General features: G+C 37.9%; 1 protein-coding gene across 2 annotated transcripts; it reads left to right on the top strand.

Moving 5' to 3' along the window:
• The first annotated feature begins 9,054 nt into the window (after positions 1-9,054).
• NABP1 (nucleic acid binding protein 1) lies at positions 9,055-17,627 on the top strand. Of its 2 annotated transcripts, none has more exons than XM_082630724.1 (7): positions 9,055-9,162; positions 9,372-9,638; positions 9,936-10,074; positions 12,702-12,773; positions 14,441-14,516; positions 15,159-15,225; positions 16,208-17,627. In XM_082630724.1, exons 2-7 carry the CDS (start codon positions 9,548-9,550, stop codon positions 16,375-16,377), a joined length of 615 nt encoding a protein of 204 aa, XP_082486850.1. In that variant the 5' UTR covers positions 9,055-9,162; positions 9,372-9,547; the 3' UTR covers positions 16,378-17,627. The 2 variants fall into 2 exon arrangements, with proteins under 2 accessions (XP_082486850.1, XP_082486851.1); XM_082630725.1 differs by having other exon boundaries at positions 9,061-9,077.
• The last annotated feature ends 6,154 nt before the right edge of the window (positions 17,628-23,781 follow it).

The following is a 23,781-nucleotide window of genomic DNA, read 5'->3' as shown; positions in this document are numbered from 1 at the left end:
GAGGGCACACGCAAAATAGTGTGTGCATTGGGACCCAGGGGAAGGAGCAGTGACCCCAGGGGAGACTGAATGAGACCTAAGTGCTAGTGTTGGAGGGTTTCCTGCACAGGCCGGGGGGGTGGCTGTGGCTCACCATAGGGACAAGGACACTGGCAGCATAACGTCTGGGAAGTTCTCCTTGGCGTGAGCCCTCCCAGAGTCCCCACCAAAGAGCCCAGGTAGTCTCCAGTGTTGGGTTGCCTCTGGCCAAACAACCAACAGGGAGGGAACCCCCAGCCCCACCCATCAGCAGTCAAGCGGATTAAAGTTTTACTGACCTCTGCCCACCAGAGCAACAGTCAGCTCCACCCAGCACCAGTCCCTCCCATCAGGAAACTTGCACAAGCCTCATAGATAGCCTCATCCATCAGAAGGCAGACAGCAGCAGCAAGAACTACAATCCTGCAGCCTGAGGAACAGAAACCACATTCACAGAAAGACAGACAAGATGAAAAGGCAGAGGGCTATGTACCAGATGAAGGAACAAGATAAAACCTCAGAAAAACAACTAAATGAAGTGGAGATAAGCAACCTTCCAGAAAAAGAATTCAGAATAATGATAGTGAAGATGATCCAGGACCTTGGAAAAAGAATGGAGGCAAAGATCGAGAAGATGCAAGAAATGTTTAACAAAGAACTAGAAGAATTAAAGAACAAACAGAGAGGAACAATACAATAACTGAAATGAATACTACACTAGAAGGAATCAATAGCAGAATAACTGAGGCAGAAGAACGGATAAGTGACCTGGAAGACAGAATAGTGGAATTCACTGCTGTGGAACAGAATAAAGAAAAAAGAATGAAAAGAAATGAAGACAGCCTGAGAGACCTCTGGGACAACATTAAACGCAACAACATTCACGTTATAGGGTTCCCAGAAGGAGAAGAGAGAGAGAAGGGACCAGAGAAAATATTTGAAGAGATTATAGTCGAAAACTTCCCTGACAGGGGAAAGAAAATAGACACCCAACTCCAGGAAGCACAAGAGTCCCATACAGGATAAACCCAAGGAGAAACATGCCGAGACACATAGTAATCAAATTGGTAAAAATTAAAGACAAAGAAAAATTATTGAAAGCAGCAAGGGAAAGACAAGAAATAACATACAAGGGAACTCCCAAAAGGTTAACAGCTGATTCCTCAACAGAAACTCTACAAGCCAGAAGGGAGTGGCATGATATATTTAAAGTGATGAAAGGGAAGATCCTACAACCAAGATTACTCTACCTGGCAAGGATCTCATTCAGATTTGATGGAGAAATCAAAAGCTTTACACACAAGCAAAAGCTAAGAGAATTCAGCAGCACCAAACCAGCTCTACAACAAATGCGAAAGGAACTTCTCTAAGTGGGAAACACAAGAGAAGAAAAGGACCTACAAAAACAAACCCAAAACAATTAAGAAAATGGTCATAGGAACATACATATCGATAATTACCTTAAACATGAATGGATTAAATGCTCCAACCAAAAGACACAGGCTTGCTGAATGGATACAAAAACAAGACCCATATATATGCTGTCTACAAGAGACCCACTTCAGACCTAGGGACACATACAGACTGAAAGTGAGGGGATACAAAAAGATATTCCATGCAAATGGAAATCAAAAGCTGTGGTAGCAATACTCATTTCAGATAAAATAGACTTTAAAATAAAGAATGTTACAAGAGACAAGGAAGGACACTACATAATGATCAGGGGATCAATCCAAGAAGAAGATATAACAATTATAAATATATATGCTCCCAACATAGGAGACCTCAATACATAAGGCAACTGCTAACAGCTATAAAAGAGAAAATCGACAGTAACACAATAATAGTGGGGGACTTTAACACCTCAATTACACCAATGGACAGATCATCCAAAATGAAAATAAATATGGAAACACAGGTTTTAAATGACACAATAGACCAGATAGATTTAATTGATATTTATAGGACATTCCATGCAAAAACAGCAGATTACACTTTCTTCTCAAGTGCGCATGGAACATTCTCCAGGATAGATCACATCTTGGGTCACAAATCAAGCCTCAGTAATTTTAAGAAAATTGAAATCATATCAAGCATCTTTTCTGACCACAACACTATGAGATTAGAAATGAATTACAGGGAAAAAAATGTAAAAAACACAAACACATGGAGGCTAAACAATACGTTACCAAATAACCAAGAAATCACTGAAGAAATCAAAGAGGAAATCAAAAAATACCTAGAGACAAATGACAGTGAAAACACGATGATCCAAAACCTATGGGATGCAGCAAAAGCAGTTCTAAGAGGAAAGTTTATAGCTATACAAGCCTATCTCAAGAAACAACAAAAATCTCAAGTAAACCATCTAACCTTACACCTAAAGGAACTAGAGAAAGAAGAACAAACAAAACCCAAAGTTAGCAGAAGGAAAGAAATCATAAAGATCAGAGCAGAAATAAATGAAATAGAAACAAACAAAACAATAGCAAAGACCAATAAAACTAAAAGCTGATTCTTTGAGAAGATAAAACAAAATTGTTAAACCATTAGCCAGACTCATCAAGAAAATGAGGGAGAGGAGTCAAATCAGTAAAATTAGAAATGAAAAAGGAGAAGTTACAACAGGCACCATAGAAATACAAAGCATCCTAAGAGACTATGACAAGCAACCTTATGCCAATAAAATGGACAACCTGGAAGAAATGGACAAATTCTTAGAAAGGTATAACCTTCCAAGACTGAACCAGGAAGAAACAGAAAATATGAACAGACCAATCACAAGTAATGAAATTGAAACTGTGATTAAAAATCTTCCAACAAACAAAAGTCCAGGACTAGATGGCTTCACAGGTGAATTCTATCAAACATTTAGAGAAGAGCTAACACCCATCCTTCTCAAACTCTTCCAAAAAATTGCAGAGGAAGGAACACTCCCCAACTCATTCTATGAGGTCACCATCACCCTGATACCAAAACCAGACAAAGATGCTACAAAAAAAGAAAATTATAGACCAATATCACTGATGAATATAAATTCAAAAATCCTCAACAAAATACTAGCAAACAGAATCCAACAACACATTAAAAGGATCATACACCACGATCAAGTGGGATTTATCCCAGGGATGCAAGGATTCTTCAATATATGCAAATCAATCAATGTGATACACCATATTAACAAATTGAAGAATAAAAACCATATGATCATCTCAATAGATGCAGAAAAAGCTGTTGACAAAATTCAATACCCATTTATGATAAAAACTCTCCAGAAAGTGGGCATAGAGGGAAACTACTTCAACATAATAAAGGCCATATACGACAAAACTACAGCAAACATCATTCTCAATGGTGAAAAACTGAAAGCATTTCCTCTAAGATCAGGAACAAGACAAGGATGTACACTCTCACCACTATTATTCAAGATAGTTTTGGAAGTCCTAGCCACAGCAATCAGAGAAGAAAAAGAAATAAAAGGAATACAAATTGGAAAGGAAGAAGTAAAACTGTCACTGTTTGCAGATGACATGATACTATACACAGACAATCTTAAAGATGCCACCAGAACACTACTAGAGCTAATCAATGAATTTGGTAAAGTAGCAGGATATGTAATTAATGCACAGAAATCTCTTGCATTCCTATACACTAATGATGAAAAATCTGAAAGAGAAATTAAGGAAACACTCCCATTTACTGTTGCAACAAAAAGAATAAAATATCTAAGAATAAACCTACCTAGGGATAAAAAAGACCTGTATGCAGAAAACTATAAGACACCGATGAAAGAAATTAAAGATGATACCAACACATGGAGAGATATACCATGTTCTTGGATTGGAAGAATCAATATTGAAAAATGACTATACTACCCAATGCAATCTACAGATTCAATGCAATCCCTATCAAATTACCAATGGCATTTTTTACGGAACCAGAACAAAAAATCTTAAACTTTGTATGGAGACCCAAAAGACCCCAAATAGTCAAAGCAATCTTGAGGGAAAAAAACGGAGCTGGAGGAATCAGACTCCCTGACTTCAGACTATACTACAAAGCTATAGTAATCAAGACAATATGGTACTGGCTCAAAAACACAAACATAGATCAATGGAACAAGATAGAAAGCCCAGAGATAAACCCACGCACCCATGGTCAACTAATCTATGACACAGGAGGCAATGATATACAATGGAGAAAAGACAGACTCTTCAATAAGTGGTGCTGGGAAAACTGGACAGCTACATGTAAAAGAATGAAGTTAGAACACTCCCTAACACCATACACAAAAGTAAACTCAAAATGGATTAGAGACCTAAATGTAAGACCGGACACTGTAAAACTCTTAGAGGAAAACATTGGAAGAACAGTCTTGAACATAAATCACAGCAAGATCTTTCTTGATCCACCTCCTAGAGTAATGGAAATAAAAACAAAAATAAACAAATGGGATTTAATGAAACTTAAAAGCTATTGCTCAGCAAAGGAAACCATAAACACAATGAAAAGACAACCCTCAGAATGGGAGAAAAATATTTGCAAATGAATCAATGGACAAAGGATTAATCTCCAAAATATATAAAGAGCTCATGAAGCTCAATATTAAAAAAACAAACAGCCCAATCCAAAAATGGGAAGAAGACCTAAATAGACATTTCTCCAAAGAAGACATACAGATGGCCAAGAAGCACATGAAAAGCTCAACATCACTAATTACTAGAGAAATGCAAATCAAAACTACAATGAAGTATCACCTCACACCAGTTAGAATGGGCATCATCAGAAAATCTACAAGCAACAAATGCTGGAGAGGGTGTGGAGAAAAGGGAACCCTCTTGCACTGTTGGTGGGAATGTAAATTGATACAGCCACTATGGAGAACAGTATGAAGGTTCCTTAAAAACTAAAAATAGAATTACCATATGATCCCGCAATCCCACTACTGGGTATATACCCAGAGAAAACCACAATTCAAAAAGACACATGCACCCCAATGTTCATTGCAGCACTATTTACAATAGCCAGGTCATGAAAGCAACCTAAATGCCCATCGACAGACGGATGGATAAAGAAGATGTGGTACATATATACAATAGAATATTACTCAGCCATAAAAAGGAACAAAATTGGGTCGTTTGTTGAGACGTGGATGGGTCTAGAGGCTGTCATACAGAGTGAAGTAAGTCAGAAAGAGAAAAACAAATATCGTATATTAACGCATATATGTGGAACCTAGAAAAATGGTACAGATGAACCCGTTTGCAGGGCAGAAATTGAGACACAGATGTGGAGAACAAATGTATGGACACCAAGGGGGGAAAGCGGCAGGGGGATGGGGGTGGTGGTGTGATGAATTGGGTGATTGGGCTTGACATGTATACACTGATCTGTATAAAATGGATAACTAATAAGAACCTGCTGTATAAAAAGATAAATAAAATAAAATTAAAAAATTTTTAAAAATGCACTTTTTAGGGAAAATAACCTGTTTTGGAAAAAAGGTCATTGTATGTAACAGATAGTTGGTTTTAAATTCCAGCTTCATAACTTAGTATATAAAATGAGAAAATCCACTTCACATGAATTATTAATATATAAATAAGCATACAGTGCTTTTAACGTAAAATGCCTGGCACATAGCAAATGCTCAATGCGTGTCAGCATTTACCATTCTAGGGATGATTTGTGTTTAAATATTACTAAACATTACTTATGAGGCTTTTGATTAAATGTTTTAAAGAAGATTAAGACCTTTTTTTTTTGACCTTGCCAATTATGCTACAAAGTGGATTATCTCTGTAATGTGAGAACACTGTAGTTCTTGTTAATTTTTTTATTGTTAGTTTCACTGCACAATATGTCTAGTATCAAATAGTATTTGGCCAGGTATTTTACTGATGTTGTAATAGTTTAAAATAGACGAATAGTACAAAGAAAGTGAAAATGACCACTGGGGTCCCAGAAACCAGAACCTGGTAGGGAGCACGGGTAGTGAGTGGTGGGCAAACTTATGCACAAGATTCTAATGGATGCCCTTTGGTATTTTACTGGATCTGACCAAGCAATATCTTCTTTACACGGAGTAGTGGTGTTGAGCTTCTGGGCATAAACCTCTCATCACCTCAGAATAAATCGTTGTTTGCGCTATGAAAATGATGAAAGCCCATAAACAGTCTTAGAAGCAAGACCACGAAGTAATCCTGCAAAGACAGTAAAGCAGCAGCAATATAGTCATTACGATCTAACTGGCTGGGCATTGATGGATCTTTGTTTATTTCACTGAATGGTAATATTACAAAAGATTATTTGGGTGGCAACAGTTGCTCTTCTAGACATCTCCTTTCTTTCTTTCTTTTTTTTTTTTAATTAACCACCACCCTTGAGGAGTGATCAGGGATAGTTTAAACCGACTGACCTGGGTTGAAGAATTCCTAAACTGCCCACACCATCCTGTTTCTCAAGACTGCCTTTAGTTTTGGTGGATGAGAAAGCACTTGTTGCCATTTCCTTTCTGAGAACTGCTGAGTTAGGAGGAAAGGAAGTGAGAGATGTTCGACTGAATTCTGTCCTGTGGGGGAAGTGCAGGGCTGGGTTGGGCTGTGCCTCTGAGCACAAGCTTCTACTTTTGTGGGGCTGGTTTCCCAAGTGTCTGGTTCCTCTTTCTAAATGTCTGTAAAATTGGTTTGAGCAGTCCTACCTAATCTCCTTTCTGGGAACAAATGACCCGGGGTTCAGGGAGTGGCTAATTTTCTTTGCCTAAACTCTGGGCCAGATTGGGAGTCTATGGGAGCCCTGATGTTGGATGTGGTTCTGCCATTAACTCACGTTTCATCATTGTTTTACTGGATATTGAAATCATGCTTATAATATTATCTTACATCATTTTCCAGCATTACGTCAGTGTCTTTGGCACACTGGACTTTATTTGTCCATGAATTGAAAGCTTCTGCTTCCTTAAGAATGACTTGCACCCCTGTCAATGTTGTGATTATCGTTGAAACTCATTTCTTGTGCTGTAATATATCTATGCTGTTTGTTTGCAGATGTTTGGGAAGTGGTGTGGTTGAGCTAAAAATATTCAGAAAGATTCAAGGGAAAAGTCTTCTGCCACACAAATTCTCTGATACTCTTCTCACTGTATCTGTTACCATCTCAAATAGTTAATTACATGATTCTCTAAAGCCCTATAGATATATGTTGCTGCTAATACTTTATTTATTTAGTCTGTTTTTTACTCATAATTCCACTACTGAAATTTAAGTCTAAAAATTACCTTTAGGCCGGAAGACTCTGGGGTCAAGATTGCTTAGATTCAAAACTCAGTTTGGCCTTCTCTGGCTATGTGGTCTCAGGTGAATTTCATCATATGTAAAATGGGGATAAAAATTAGCAATCACCATGTAGAATTGTAGAAAAGATTAAGTAATCACAGCTTAAGCTACTATTGTCTCCTTTTCTTTAATCATAGAAAATAGGCAAGGGGAAAATATTTATTGAGTATCTACTATTTGCTAGGCACTATTATGAGCCCATGCAATCCTCTGTGAGGTAGACATCCTTTTATTTTTGGATGATTAAATTATGACTAGAAAGCTTAATCAACTGTCCTAAAGGTCACACAGCTAGTAAATAGTTCACACCCAGGTTTGCTTCTAAAGCACGTCCTTTTCACTACACAACATAAAGAAAACTTTATTCATCTTTTCCCTCCCCAGGTTATAATGTTTCAGGGTCTCCCACTGTTGTCACACAGTTATTTTGTATGTACGAAAACAACTGCGTGACTTGATAGCTCATGAAATGACATGGAGGAAACTTAAATACATATTACTAAGTGAAAGAAGTCAATATGAAAAGGCTACATACTGTATGATTTCAACTATATGACATACTGGAAAATGAAGACAGTAAAAGTATCAGTAGTTGCCAGGGGTTAGGGGAGAGGGAAGGATGGGTAGGTGGCACACATAAGATTTTCAAGGCAGTGAAACTACTCTGTATGATACTATATTGGTGAATACATGTTATTATACATTTGTCCAAAACCATAAAATGTACAACACCAAGAACCGACCCTAAGGTAAATTATATGGACTTTGGGTGATGATGTGTTAATGTAGGTTCATCAGCTGCAACAAAGGTACCACTCTGGGGAATACTGATAATGGGGAGAGGTTATGCCTGTGTCGGGGTAGAGAGTATAAGGGAAATCTCGGTACCTTCCACTCTAACATAAAACTACTCTAAAAAATAGTCTGTTAAAAAACAAACAAGCATAAAGAAAAGCAACATGGGGAAGCGATGTAATCTAGAGAAGGGTAAGGAAAAGTAATAAATTTGCAAAGGAATTTAACTACTTGTCTATCTGCCTAGCATTATAGAGTGAAAAGCACCAAGACTAGGTTGGACAACTTGTGTTGATGCCCTGCTTGCTCACAAAGTTCCTGGGTGACCTTCAGCAAACTACCGCACCTTTCTGGACCCCAATTTTAAATATGCTTAAAATGAGGCGGTTGTGTTGATCTCTAACTTCCCTTCCGGCCCTAAAATTCCAGCCTTACAGCTAACGACCCATCCCTACCTTTTTTTTTCTTTCAACCCAGACCAGCCACCCTAGCCTGAACCTTGTTCTTACTCTACCGCATACTTTTTGGCTTACCCACTGGGTCCTAAAACACAGCAACCGTTAGCAGTGACTGCGAAACTAAAGGGCGGGGGGGAGGACTGAACTCTGAGGGGAAAAAGAAACTCTGGGGGGAAAAAGAAACTGCAAGAAAACCCAGAAGACTGACAGCAAGTGGTAGAAACCTGAAGAAGGAAGACTAGGCAGGGTAGAGACGACGCTGCGCAGCGACGGCGGAAGCTGGAGGAGGGTGAGGCGGAGCCGAGAGTCGATTGGACGGCTGAGGGGGCGGGGCCCGCGCTGACGGCATGTCAGCGGCTGGGGGGCGGGGCGTCGGGCGAGCCAGACGCCATGGGACGTCACAAGAGGCGGGGCGACCCGGGGGTCCAGGCGGCGCGCGGTCGCGTTCCGCAGTCGGTGTTTGGTACTCTGGGTGCGCGGTAGTTTGGTCTCTGCTCCGGGTTCGCTGTCACAGCCCGTCACTCCCCGGAGCCCGGGACAGACAGGGCAACGCCCGTGTGTGTGTGAGCGGGACTCAGGGCAGAGGCGTCCTCTCGCTGTCTTTTTTTTTCTTCCTTTTATCCAAAGAAGGGGGCAGTTCTCGCGCTTGCCTTCCTGTCGCCCCGTTGGGAGCGGGGTTGGTGTGCGGAGTGGTTCGTCCTTTTTTCTTTTAAACTTGTGAGCGTTTTTGGTTTTGATTTTATTTTTTTCCTCCCCCTTTTTTTAGGCTCAGTGCCGTCTGGACTGGTTTCATTGGTTCCTGACTAACCGCTTTCTGCCCCTTCTCTCGCCACCCCCGCCCAAGGTCGCCCCTCTGCCCTCGCCCCTGGCCCGGGGGGTGGGAAGCTTTGTCAGGCTCCCTGCCCACTCGAGTCTCCGCAGCGTAGCAGCACCTGCTTCAGTATGAACGGGGACAACGACCCCCCTCTTTTTATAAAAGATATTAAGCCCGGACTGAAAAACTTAAATGTCGTCTTTATTGTGCTGGAGATAGGTAAGTGGGGTCCGCAGCCCGCCTCGCCGCCCTCTGTGCGTCCCGGGACAGGAGGGAAGGGCGCCGCCGCCGCGAGCCGGGGGCTCCCGTCCCCCTTTCCTCCCTTTCCTCTTCCCTCCCCCATCCACGTGGCCCCGTTGGCCCGAGCTGGGGCCGTAGCCTACCTGCGGCGAGAACCCGGGGCTCGACCTCTTCCCACCTTTCAGGTGCATTTTGATCCCGGAGGAGGAGTTAGCTTTTTGGAAGTCCTCATTATCTAATACACCCCTCCCCATTTTGATTTTTAAATCCTCACAGGACGCGTGACCAAAACCAAAGACGGCCATGAAGTGAGATCATGCAAAGTAGCAGATAAAACTGGCAGCATCACTATTTCCGTGTGGGATGAAATCGGAGGTCTTATACAGCCAGGGGATATTATTCGGTTGACCAGAGGGTAGGTGTGCATAAAAGGGTTGGGGAATCAGAGTGCCTCCCAAGTAGGAGTCTGCGGAATCGGAATTGGCTGACGCCCAGGACCTTGGCAAATTCTAAAATTTCATCTTTTCTGTGGGCCACCCAGAGGATTTTTAAGCCCCTTCATTGTTAACCTCAGGTGATGGACGGCATTGGGATGTAACACCTTCGCCTTTAAAAGCAGTCAGTTTCAGCCGAGTCTAAACAACCCCACCCTCAGTTTACAGATTAAGTAGATTTTTAAATACTGTTCTGGGATTATTGAGTCTTTTTTAGTAGATTGTTAAAACGAACATAATCAATACTTCATCTTTTTCATAAACTATTTAATATAGTTGTCATTTCGCTTTTTTTCCAACCTTTTCCCCTTTTTAATGACTTTTGAGATCCTGCCCGTATTTTATTTGTATACTCATTTAGACAGTGTGGACGTAAATCGAGATTGTAGCTGGAGAATTTAGTAGGTTTTGTAGTGTGTCAGATTTGTACTCGGATGTGAAAGTTGAGGGAGGAAGTTTACAATATCTGGAAGGCACGTTCTTGAAAATAATTTCTTGTGCCTACTGCTGTAAGGTCAATGTTGTACAAAAACAAAATAATGTGCAGAAAATATTTGGCAGAAAGATGTCTATGATACCTCTGTCCAAAAGAGTTAGTTGGCAGATTGGCTTTTAAAAATAATTTAGTACAACCTTTTTTTTTTTGATTAGTAATTAGACTACCTTTAAAGATTTACCAAGTATTAGGAAGATAAAATGCCAGAAAGGGGTCTTAAAAATAGATTTTGGAAGCTTTATGGTCAGTAGAATTGTAATAATTCATTGGTCATAACTGTAGGAAAAGTGGGTGGAGATTGACGTTGGCATAGTAAATAGAATCTCAGAAAAGTGTTGGATCACCCTGAAAGTAGGAGCTTAGAGCCCTTTGATAGTATCTTACAGGTCTTACAACATCTTCAGGAAGTGAGGCAGAGTATCATCAAAGAAGGAAGTGAGAGTCAGGACTTAGACATTTTTTTTTCTTATACACTGACTCATTATGACACTGGCTATGTCTTTTAAACTTCCACATCTTTAACTTGCACAAAAGAGGATTTCTACCTGGGAGGATATGGTGAGAATTAGCATAATTAAAGTTTTTTGGCTGCCAAAGTATCTCATCCAGTGATTAGAAGTTATTTTATACACTGTAAACGGCATCTCTTTTCAATTATTTCATATTTTGTAGTCACAGAAAATACATAAATGTGTTCATCAAAAAAACTGGAAAAACTAAGTCAGTAGCCTTATAGTATCTATAGAATTTTAAGGAGTATAGTTACCAAGGAGTACAGTTTAAAGGAAAATTCAAAACCAAAGAAACTCTACTGTTTTTTAACTTCAGTGTATCCTTGAAGTTATTACACTTTTCAACTTCCTTTTCTGTAAAATGGGAATATTTATACCTTACTAAAGTAACATATCTAGCAGAGTCTGGCCCATTGTAAGGCCCTTAAATTCTGGTTGAATCTAAGAAAAGTAGCTTTTGAAGAAAGGTATACATCTCAATAATGGTAATTTGAATATTGGCATGCATATCAGAAAACCCTGCAAACATTGATCTCATTCCTGAAATAAGTGAAAGTTAAATGTTTTAGTTGTAGTAACTTCAAATTTTCTCTCAAAATAGGCATTAATTTTTACTTTAGTAAGGTGAAATATTAGTGCAGTCTCCTAAGTCACTTTTTGTGTAACTTAAAAGTGGTGAATGGAGTCTTTAATAAATAACCTTTACTAAATGAAGAGAAATATATAATGTGAAACGAGAAAATTCTTATTAACCTGTATTAAAAGATGAACTATCATTATACTTAAACAATATTTGGTTATAATTTATCTTTCTAAATCGTGAAGTTACCATAGTAGTTGTACAAAGAACCACTGAAACCCAAGTCTTGGGCTTATTTTATGATATTGATTAATTTACATTTGTCTTAGATTTGTGAGTAGGATTATTTTATCTAATGATGATGCCTGCATTCAAAATTGTTCTCGGTAAATAATTGTTCAGTCAAGTTGTTGCTAAAAATTGGGAATTTGGAAAAGCAGATAAGCGAAAGATTTGTGATCAGAGTTTTTTAGCCCCTTGATTAAATTTTACTAAATTTTCAGTAGCTTAGGAATAACACATACTAGCCTATGTGTTTTATGGAGGCAAAGGAAAAAATATATCAATATCTGGTAGACCAAGTACATGCGTGTAAAAGTAAACACTAGGGTGTTGATTTTATATGCCCTGTGTTTGAAAAGTAATTTCTGCTTGAATCTCTGCAGTTTGAATGTTCTCCCTTTCTTAATTGACTAAAGATGTGATCTTTGGAGTATAACAATGCTTGCTTTTCAAAAAGACTTCTATTTTCTAGGGTTAGTTATCGTTTATATAATTATGTCAAAATTTGGCGGTAGAGTTTTCTTTGCATTATTCCTTAGTAAGTAACAAGTTAATCAATGGTAGATACAGGGTTTGAGCCCCACCTGCACCCCAATACAAAAAAAATAGTATAAAGATTTATTTAAGTAGAAGGAAATATACATATTTCCATACAACTGATGTTTCTTTTCTTTCTAGGTATGCATCCATGTGGAAAGGATGTCTGACACTTTATACTGGAAGGGGTGGAGAACTTCAAAAAATTGGGGAGTAAGTATCAAGATGCATTTCATATAATTGAATAAATTACAAGTAATATGTACAGAATAACTGGTAGGTATAAACTATCAACCTATTTGTTGGCTTTTTGACTGGTAAACTGAATGCTTGCAGCAGCTTAACTTTGCATGTATGTGCTAGTTTAACACCTATCAGTACTGTTTCCTGTGGTTGAGAATGTCAGTTTTTCCTGTCACAGAGCATTAAGAAGCTGCACTTGAGACAATCCCCAGTGGGACTGTTTCTGTAGGCTTTGGGAATGTATATCTTTCAGATGTGACAAGTGCCATTTGAAGTAAGTTCTGTCATCTAGTGAATTGCCAGTTAAGAAGCTGGGTGTGGGTTTTAGGCCGTAAGTTTAATTTTTCTTTTTCTCTGCTTATGGGTGAATATGTACCCATATGTAAAAGGACTTGCAGCAATGACAATTGAAGTCCTGTATTTATCCATAGTCTAGGTACTGTACAGGCAGCCACAATGCAAGCTTCTATAAACCACTACCCTGGTAATCTCCACCCTGACTTGGAGGAACCATCCTCTCTAGGGGTGTAAAGGTAATTCAGCCTCCATGCTGGCCTAGACATTTGGGATGTACTCATAAAGTATGGTGTAGGCAATGAGCCAAATCATAAAGTCCATTCTGTTTGGTTAATGCCTGACATCAACTTAATGCCTGTCAAAATAGAGGATATCTAAAGAGAGAAGCCACAAATGGCACCAAAAATAAATAAATAAAGGAAGGAAGAATGTATTTTACACTACAGGAATAAGATACTTCGGGAAAAATAAGCAATCTTGCTAGCTTTTAAAGATCAGAAACTGGTAACACTTTGCTTTCGCTTAGGAGGAAAATTAGGATTCACTTATGTTCGTACTTAGAGTAGTAGAGCAATGTGTTATGAGAGGTCTTAGCATCAATATTACAGAAAGACTGAGGATCCTGTTCTGACTTTCCTGTATAGAGAGGTATGTATAATAATGGAGGTCGGTTATGTGAAGAACCACTGGGGGTCACTCAATACATAGTGACTTTGTCAGGGTCAGTCCAGGAGTTACCAAAACTGATTTTGATTTATTTGTGGGTTGAGGAGCTAAGAAAATGCTTATGTGTAATGTTTATCAATATACACCATAGTCAGCTGATAAGAAGCATTGGGATAAACCGTGTCTTGATAGTCAGTTGTCTTTATTCATGCCTGCAAAATCCACTTTTAACCTTGAATGATTATCTTTGCAGATTCACAGTGATTGGTCAAAGAGGGACTGGATGAAAGTGTGTGAGTGGATTAGTGCAAATCCATCACCATTGCTAGAAAAACTCTGGAACCCTACACATGGTTCAGAGGCATCAATCAGCCTATGTGGAAAAACAGGACAAAGATGTGTTTCTGTGTCCTTGATCTTTGACAAGGACAGAAGAAGAATTAAAATACAAAATAGAATGTTTTAAACATTGTAGGCAATCAAATATTTGATTTTTTTTTAATGAAACAAGCATTTAGAAAGTTTTTGTTGTAAATGAATAGAGTTAGTTAGCATATTGCTGTTTGGTAATTCATTTGACATCTACGTTCTTTATTCCTGAAAGTTATGCGTGTTATGTAAAGAAAGGTTGATTATTTCAGAAGTCATTCAAATTGTCCTTTATTGTCTTTCAGATTTTGTATGGTTTATTCAGAAGTGCCAAATTTCAGTGAACCTAACCCAGATTATCGAGGACAGCAGAACAAAGGGGTAATGAATCCAAATGTATTGTCTGTTTTTATGATTAGGCTAATTTTGACTGTGTACTACAAATCTGTGGCTAGGTTGCCAAGCTTTTCATACCCTAAGTATAATGGAGACAATTTTTAAAAGAATCTTTTTAAAGATTCTTTAATGGAATTCTTTTCCATTTTATATGTTTTGTGAGTCTGTATAGGTATCTGTAGTATCATATATGAAATGTCCAGTCAGCCCTCCACATCCATGGATCATTGAACCAACTGGGATTGCACTGGTTAAATTTGCTGATGCAGAATGTTCCTATACAGTATGCCATATTGCACAAGAAACTTCAACATCTTCAGATTTTGGTATCTGGGGGGTTCCTGGAACCAATCCCCCTGGGATACTGAGGGACGACTGTATGTGCCATTTAGCAGTTTAGCACTTTCGAGGAGCAGGTAGTAATATCAGGAAGATGTAAGACATAACAGGAGCTTTGAAAGGTCTGGAAACATTCCTGAATATTTTAACATTGAAAGGACTTGGATAAATCTTTTTAAATTGTTTAAAAAAACCTTGAAAGTTAAAAAAACAATAGCTACAACATGTTATAATAGTATGTTTTTTAAAAAATCTTCATTTGATTAAATTAAAGCATTTTTTTAATAGGCACACAGTGAACAGAAGAATAATTCCATGAATAGTAATATGGGTACAGGTACATTTGGACCAGTGGGTAAGATTTTTTTTTTTTTTTTTGGTATATTTGTGATCAGGTGTAAGAATTAAGGGAATCTATCTTATGAAAATATAACTGATTTTTCTAAAAAGCAGATTCCCTCTTAAGTTAATTTATTGAGCACATTCTGTATTTAAACATTTGGGCCAGTTACTGGGTGAAAGTTGGCTAATAATAAGAAATCTAAGTTTTGGTGATTCATTATGTTATTTTCCAATGATTTTTACAAAATTTCTGTAATCTAGTGATTATTTATAATAGATGCAGAATAACTGGTTATTTTTGTGTACTGAAAGCAGTTTATCTTCAGATTGATGCTCACCTTAGTTTTTCACATGCTCATAGCTGCCTCTTTAAAAGATTGGCCTTTACCCCTCAAATACTCTCAAAGTTCAGTGGTTCTTGCATCCTGTTAAAGGTCTTTTGAAGCCTTTATTCTTAAAGACCAGAGGAAAAGTCTTTTGTGATTGGAGTGCTTTAAGGTGGCTGAAGTTTTATTTGACCTGTTGGCTACATGTTTGAGCACAGCTGATGATTATTATGTTGTGGGACGCTTTGGTTTTTCCTTTAAAAAGTTAGAATTACTAACTTGTCTCCTTTAAAACATTGTTAACCTTATTTGAACCAAATGCCAATACTTACATACCATTTTGCTTTTTCTTTTTCCCTTATAATGTAGGTAATGCATTATGCTTTTTTCCTACTTTATTAATTTCTCATTCTATTACCCAAGTTGCTCTTTTTTCCTCTCCCTATTAATGCAAGCATCAAGTTAATATATTTACAGTAATTATACATTTGGGAAAACCTAGGACTCAAGCTGAGTTTTATCCAGTAGTTTAAAAAAATAAATAAATAAAATAAATAAAGGAGTTTGTTTTCCACAATATTACTTGTAAGCATTAATAGCATGCGTTGCAACTTCAAATAGATGTACTTCTATTTGAAAATGGTGATGATGTTTTATATTCTTTTTTAGGAAACGGTGTTCAAACTGGCTCAGAAGCAAGGGGATGCCAATTTTCATATGCTGGTAGAATCAATGGCCGGGGACCTGTAAATCCACAGCTACCAGGAACAGCTAATAATCAAACAGTCATGACCACAATAAGTAATGGCAGGGACCCTCGGAGAGCCTTTAAAAGATGACCTATGCCAAATACACACATGTAGTTTTTAAACTACGTGCTCTGCTTGAACACTTAACTGCACTTTTATTTATTGTTAACTGTGAACACTGTCCTTTATCAGTTTCCTTTTATGTTTTTGGTTTGTTAACAAGAGTGGTTTGTTTTTATAGCAGAACTATTAAGCTGCTCAAGTCTCCTGTTGAAGAATGGGGACACTGAAGAATAGGGGCATTTATTTTTAGAGCAAAAAGATCTTTGGATATCTTCTAAAATACCTGCACCCATTTCATGGGTGAGTTACTTACGACATCAGCATTTTAGCCTCTATGAGTCTATTTTCTGTATAAACTTTGTAATTTTTAAAATAAGGCTTAGTGGGAGATGTTCTTTTGGCTTAAAAACAGATATGGCCAACTAAAGCAGGCTTAGTGGGAGATGTTCTTTTGTCTTAAAAAACAGATATTGCCAGCTAAAGCAATAACCACCAAAAAAGCAAAAACATGGTTAATGCTAACAGCAATTTTTGAGTGTTTGTGAGTCCAGGAATGATTGACTTCTTCATTGAGTGACTGCCATTAAGATTTTCCAGGGACTGAATCATCCTAAACTCTTGTTCTGTTACCAGAAAACATATTCTTTATCAGAATTATGGAATAGAATGTGATCTGTATTATAACAAGAAATTTTTAGAAGAAAGCTACATTTACTTTATCTTAGGGTAGTCCTATTAATACTTATCAGCTTTGTGCATTACACTGAATGGAAATTTAAAACTGAGGCCTTGAATGTTTATTTTCTTAAACTACTATGTCAAATACTGAAGTTTAATTTGAGGGAATTATGAAGTCATAATAAACATTGATCTAATTTTTACAAATCATGGTAGATAAATATTATAGTGAAGGCAGTTCAAATTGAATTTATGTAGAAAAATGTAATCTTAATTTATAGCATCCTAGGTACTTGCAGAAACTCAGCCTGGAGTGAAATTCCTAGGTTCTTACTTTATTTGAAGGGTATGTGTGTGTGTTTATTGTCAGTTTCTGAACACAATTCACAAAGCCTTATCAGCAAAAGTTAAAAAATGGCTCTCTCAAAGAAGCAAATACAGCTTTATTTAGAAATGTAAAGGTAGAATTTATTTATGTGTTGTAAATGGTGTCCAGTTCCACTTTTTACTGTAGGGTGGATAACTGGTAAATTTTTCCTTTGTTGGAATTAAACTCTTCTTCAGCATTATCTCTTGAATAAAACTTGCATTAATGTTAACAGACCTACCTTATTTTTGCTCTTTGAATGGTTTACAATGGAGAGCCAGTACCTTTTACTGTAGTTGTAATGATGACTTCAGCCTGGTGACTACTTAGCTTTGTATTTGTCACTGTGTCTTTTTTCCCCACTTCAAATAACAATAATTTAAGTGGACTTTGTTTTCTGAAAGTGCCATAGCATTTAAATATAAACATTTGTGCCAGATATTCGTTTGCTCTAATCCAGTGTGTCTAACAGGTATTTCAGTATGTCACATGTTAGGCACTGTGTGGATAGTGTTAAGGGGTAGACGAAATAATGAATAATCTCAAGAAGCTTATTGTTTATAGTATTTCAGTAACTGGGGATTATATGTTATAGAAATAAGTTTTTCCTTTATTCATATACTGATGATTATAGTTAATTTGGCTTTGTGACTAGTATTTTTTTAAGATGTTCACAAAATTACAGATGTTTGGAGTAAAAAAAAAATTACAAATTAGTACATAATTTTTTTTTAAATCTCAGTAGATATAGGAGCACTAACACTGAGTTATTTGTGGGAGATTAGTGTTAAAGTTGATTTTAAAAGAAAGGATTTTGGAGTTTGGAAGATTAAAATAATCAGGTATGGATTGCTGAGCTTCCAATCCTGGCCTTATTTTATCTTCACCTGTGATGTTGGGCAAGTTATTCCACTTGAAACCTCTGTAAGCCAGTTTCCATAACTATAAAAACAAGTAAGTGAGTAATATTACCCCTTTGTATAGTTAAGATTTTCCTGTGTGAATGAGTAGAATGATTTCTGGCTCCTAATAAGCAGTCAAATGTTCGTTGTCTAGTCATACCTCGAGAACAGAAGAAAATGCAGGGTTAGGTGTGGAAGTATTGTTATCCTTTAATGTGTTGAGATTAAGTAGAGAAAGACCTTATCTTTTACTTTTGTAATTGACATTTGCCTCAATCATTTAACCTTGTTGTTCTGTATTTTTTTATCATTTATTAACAAATTTCTTTTTTCTTAAGGAAAGCCTTCAAAACCAAAGCAAAGTGAGTTACAATCCATAATGAATATTTGCCTTCCCAGCCTGCTTGGACAGTACTCATCAAGAAGTTAAGAGGAAGAAAGTTTCCTACCTTCCTCCTTCCTGGCGCTTTCAGCTATCAACTTTTAAATAAGTTTAAACACCTACTGAAAACAAAAGCCATTTAGTATAGAAATACACACTGCTAGGTTTGGGTCCCACTTTATTTTTACAAACCAGTTCTGAAGTGGATTGAAGTCTCATTAGGCAGGTGGCCCCTCCTGTCTAGGCAGGTTCTTTGGGAGTTGCTACAGTACAGACATGGAAAGATGAAACCCATAAGCCCAGATGATGTATAATAGTGAAGGCTGCAGTATGCTTTCTCATGGACACTTAGACTGGTTTTCCTATAGTATACCAACTCATTTTTGCTTTGTTCCTGTAGTTTTAGTACTTGCGTTTTAAATTTGAGGACAGTTTAACTTGAGGCTACCCTAAATATTTGTATCACTGAGTATTTGTCACTTGTATTTTTATCATTTAACATTTTAAGGATGTTTAATTTGCTGGGTTGAGTAATAATGTCAAGGGAGTGATACTAAAAACAAATAGACGTGAGGTTAGTAAAAAAGTAATCTTATATAAAGAACATTTAAAGTATAGGCAGTTTTAAGATAAACTAAAAAGTTTTCTCAGAAGGTGCAAATTGAGAGTATTTTACATCAGTCTTAAGACACAGTAGCAGTTGTTAGTTTAAGTTTATATGGATCTGACATTCCAGTTTACTTACTGACATGACTTCCCTTTTCTTATCCCTTAGTAATACCATTAAGTGTCATAATGTACCATAATGACTGATTGCTCCAAGCAATTTTAGGCTGCCATGACTCTTAAGAGACTTTAGTGTATTCACAAAGGTTCTAGAGACAACAAACCAGAAAACCATGTGAAAAGCAGTATCAACATGGAACACTTTTCCACACCAAAGTCTGTTCTTACCTCTAGAGTTGTTCTTGGGAAAACTTGCCCTATGATGGCCTCTTTTTTTTTTTTTTTAATCTATTTTTCCTTCTCTTAATTTGTTTTATCCCCTGTCTGATGAAGGTGAACATTTCTAGTAGAAGAGGGTCACAGTCGGTCTCTGGTATGGGTTTAATGACAGGGGTAAAAGCAGATATACTTGGCCGTAGTGAAAATCTGTGTATTGAGGTTGCAGCCAGTTATTAAGTAAATGGAGTAAACAGCCCACATTTCACAAAGTAGCCATAATGACTAACAGTTAAGTTATGCTCCTGAGGAAATCTAATTGTGACCTTGGAAAAACAGCACTATCATGAATGATGGTATGTTAGGACCCGAGGGAGAAAAACATTCTACTTTCCAGGTGTGTTCAAGTGTTTTCCAAATTCCTCAAGGTTTGCTTTGTTAGGGATGCACAAGAATTTGTCTTCCAGTACTGTGACCACATTACTCCAGGTTTCTGAGCTAAAAGGGTATAATGATGTTTCTTAAAGCACTAATCAGAGGCAAGAGAATCAAGTCCAGACTATCTCACAAGCCCCTTATTTAGTATGTTTCCTCATTAAGAACATTATGTCCAAAGATGTTACGAAGAGCTGTTTACCACAATGAGATAAACAGTATGATGTAAAGAAGGTGAACATTTTAACAAGTTTGGCTAGTAGACATTTAATCACTTAAGTCTTTTTAAAGGTCTTGATAGGTAATACACAATCCTACCGTGGCTCCCAAAGTTTTAAAAACATGCCTCCTGAAAACTTAGGGACTAGATGTTGAATTATATTAGAGCTCAGGTCTCTTGAGACTGTTGACACACCACAGTCCTCGCTGTCATACCATGTTTACTGTCTAACAGCCTCAACTGAAGGACCATTGACATGTCCTTAAAAATCAGGTCTTTAACCATTTTCAAAAATTTGAGTACATTTTTTAAGTTTTCATGCCATCAAAATTTATGCTTCTGCACATAGAAGAGAGAGTCCAGTTTTTTGGTCCACAAATTGAATAGATGTTGAATAAAACTCTCAAGGAATGGTTTATAAACCTATACGAGATTCTCCCCAAGAACTTGCTAAATGTATGGATTATTTCTCTGCTCTACCAGAAGGAGAGTTTTTAAGTGTAGGTCTGGGAGAGCTGCACTTGAAACAAAGTCCCTGAAAATTTTTGTTCCCTGCCCTTGATATCTCCCATTAACAAATAACTTTATTTTGAAGTGTATGTACACACATACACGTACCAGTTTATCTTTGTGAGGCCAGAATATACCAAGGTTCTGTATTATAAAATGTGGAAGAATTGTACTTGGAAGCATATACCTATGAAGGTCAGAATTGATGGGTAAAGCAGAGTAGTTCCCAGCAGAATGGAGTTTTGAGTATGGCCTCTGGATGTGAGCTGAGCACTGAGTTTTGAATTAGGTTCAAGTAGAATATTTTAAGATCAGATTACCCATAGTGGAATCGCCTGGCTTCCTTTGGACCTATATAGATCAAAGTGAAAATAAGCCTTTTCACCCTAGGTTTCTGTTTTTTAAAAAAGATTTTATTGTTGCTTATTTCAGCAAATCGGTTTGCAGCATCTTCTACCTTCCTCCTATCCCCCAAAGCGTTCCTCAGTTTCTTACTTTATTATGTAGAGAGGTGCTGGTGGGGTTGGAGGCATGATAAATATTACTGAGAATGCCTACAGAACCTACCACTTAAGATCTTAATCCTGTTCTGTTCAGAGAGATGGATACCATAAATACTTTACATAAAGAAGTAATATACCAGGTATGATTTGACTGCCATGTGGGGCTAGTCTTTTGTTTTAAATATTTATAACCCTAGTAGGGAGCTGAGTAAGACCTCTGACCTAAGTCTCTGGACTAATTAAGATAGAAAACCAATAGAAACAGGGTGGTCAGCACAATTACTGCCATCTACTGGGTGATTACTATATCGTTTCAGTAGTACGGACATCTGGCTTAATGTGAGGAAAAGGTCCCATTATTTCATTATTGGATAGGAATTTTTGATGGTTTAAGCATCATATGGAAGATCATTAAGGAGAAGTTGGGCTATCGGTTTAATTCTAGTTTACGAACAGGCAGTACCGTTGTCAAAAGTAAATTCCCCTCAGCTAAGCAGGTTTATTAAACCCTGAACTGCCCCTAAAGCTACAGAAAATATGGGAATAGTTGCCAAGTTTTGTATGCTTGTTACATTTAACAATAATACTGGTGGGAAGTGTAAACTGTTAAAAATACCTTTGGGTGGGCGGTGGCTTGGTAAAAACAGTTGAAGTAGAACACGAACTGCCCTTATAAATTTTATTGCTTTACTAGTGGTGTTTTGTCAAATCCTGGCCAAGTGACTGCCGTTGTTCTTGGAGCTATGTTAGCTTTGCAGAACATAACCTATTTTAAATGCCAGAGACAATGTGCTTTGGTGAAAAGAACTGGTTTTGAGCTGAGGAGATCTTGGTTTGAGTCCTAGATCTGCTATTTACTGGCTCTATAATCATGAGCTTCATTATAAAATGAGGATATTGGGGCTATATGCTGGCAGGGCTATGAGAACTATGTGAGTCAATGTATGCAAAACATCTGTTCTGTATCTAGGGCTTAACAAATGTTATGTTCTTTCCCCGTGAGCAGTGAAAATAAGAGGCAAGTACTGGTCATTTCTCCATGCCATTATTAGGAGACAATCTTTTCTATAATTTAAAATCTGGAATATTAAGCAATTTATATAATTGCGATTAGGTTTTCTAAAAAAAAAAAAAAAAACAAGATTTTACAGTCTTCTGGGTGCAGAAAAGTACGTGTCCTGACAATTTACCACGATTACGAGGATAGCATGTCGGCTTGAGTCTTCATCATGAAGTCTGCCCAATACCTGAGTACCCTGTGCTGTTTCTCCATTCACCTTTGCCCAGAGGGTGTGGGCATCATTATGAAGGTGCAGGGGAAGAGGAAGGATGTGTGGGCCAGGGTTTGTGTCAGGGAGGAGGTCAGTGGCCAAGAGGAGAGCAGAGGGTGCTGGGAGGAATTCTATCTTCCCAGTAACAGTCCTCAGGATTGCTGTGTATCCAGAGTTTGCTGGTTTGCTTCCGATAAAGTATTAGGTAAATTTCCCCAACGTTTTATTATGAAAAATTTCAAACATGTTGAAAGAATTGTAGTGTAAACACGTGTGTACTCAACAGCGCGATTTTACCATTACCATCTATGTTGTTTTTCTTTTTTAAAATTATTTTATTTATTTATTTTTGGCTGTGTTGAGTCTTCGTTGCTGCGAGTGGGCTTTCTCTAGTTGCAGCGCGCGGGGGCTACTCTTTTGTTGTGGTGCGCGGGCTTCTCATTGCGGTGGCTTCTCTTTTGCAGAGCACGGGCTCTAGGCATGCAGGCTTCAGTAGTTGTGGCACCCGGGCTCAGTAGTTGTGGCTCGGGGGCTCTAGCACGCAGGCTTAGTAGCTGTGGCGCACGGGCTCAGCTGCTCCGCGGCATGTCGGATCCCCCCCAGACCAGGGCTTAAACCCGTGTCCCCTGCATTGGCAGGCGGATTCCTAACCACTGCGCCACCAGGGAAGCCCTATGTTTGTTTTTATTCATCCTATTCTGGACATCCATTAGTCCATTTTTAATACATTTCAAATAAATTGCAGACATCAGTGCGCTAAATATTTCTCCATTTCAGCGTGCCTGTTCACTAGATTTCAAGGTTTTGCTGTTTTTAGTATAAAATTTACAAAGAAATGCACAAATCTCAGGTGTACATTTGTGAGTTTTAACAAATGCTTATGCCACCTGTGTAACTCCAGCCTCTATGTAGATATGGAACATTGCCATCACTCCAGAAACTTCCCTCATGCATCTTCCCAAGCAAATCCCCCTCCCCACGGCTCCAGTGGCAGTCACTTTTCTGATATTTTAAAAACCACTCTTAGCTTAACTAAAGGTAAAAGTTTCACATGTGCCAAGGTCAGCTCTAGATTGCCTCACTGAACTATGTAACTCCTGTTCCAGCCATGCCAGAGTGCTACCAAACCCAGCACCCTCACACACCTCACAAGTGTAATTCCATGACCTTGGTATTCTTTATTCTGTCTTGTTTCAATTTAGCTCCAGGACTGCCCTTGCT

Source organism: Mesoplodon mirus, assembly GCF_964341445.2.
Source record: "Mesoplodon mirus genome assembly, chromosome: 8".
NCBI lineage: Eukaryota > Metazoa > Chordata > Mammalia > Artiodactyla > Ziphiidae > Mesoplodon > Mesoplodon mirus.
This window is presented reverse-complemented; position numbering and strand designations above follow the sequence as displayed.

Coding starts and splice junctions, on each gene's coding strand:
- NABP1 (XM_082630724.1), top strand. CDS start 9,548: ATGAACGGGGACAACGACCCCCCTCTTTTTATAAAAGATATTAAGCCC. Junction 9,639..9,935: donor CTTTATTGTGCTGGAGATAG/GTAAGTGGGGTC, acceptor AAATCCTCACAG/GACGCGTGACCAAAACCAAA. Junction 14,517..15,158: donor GAGGACAGCAGAACAAAGGG/GTAATGAATCCA, acceptor TTTTTTTAATAG/GCACACAGTGAACAGAAGAA.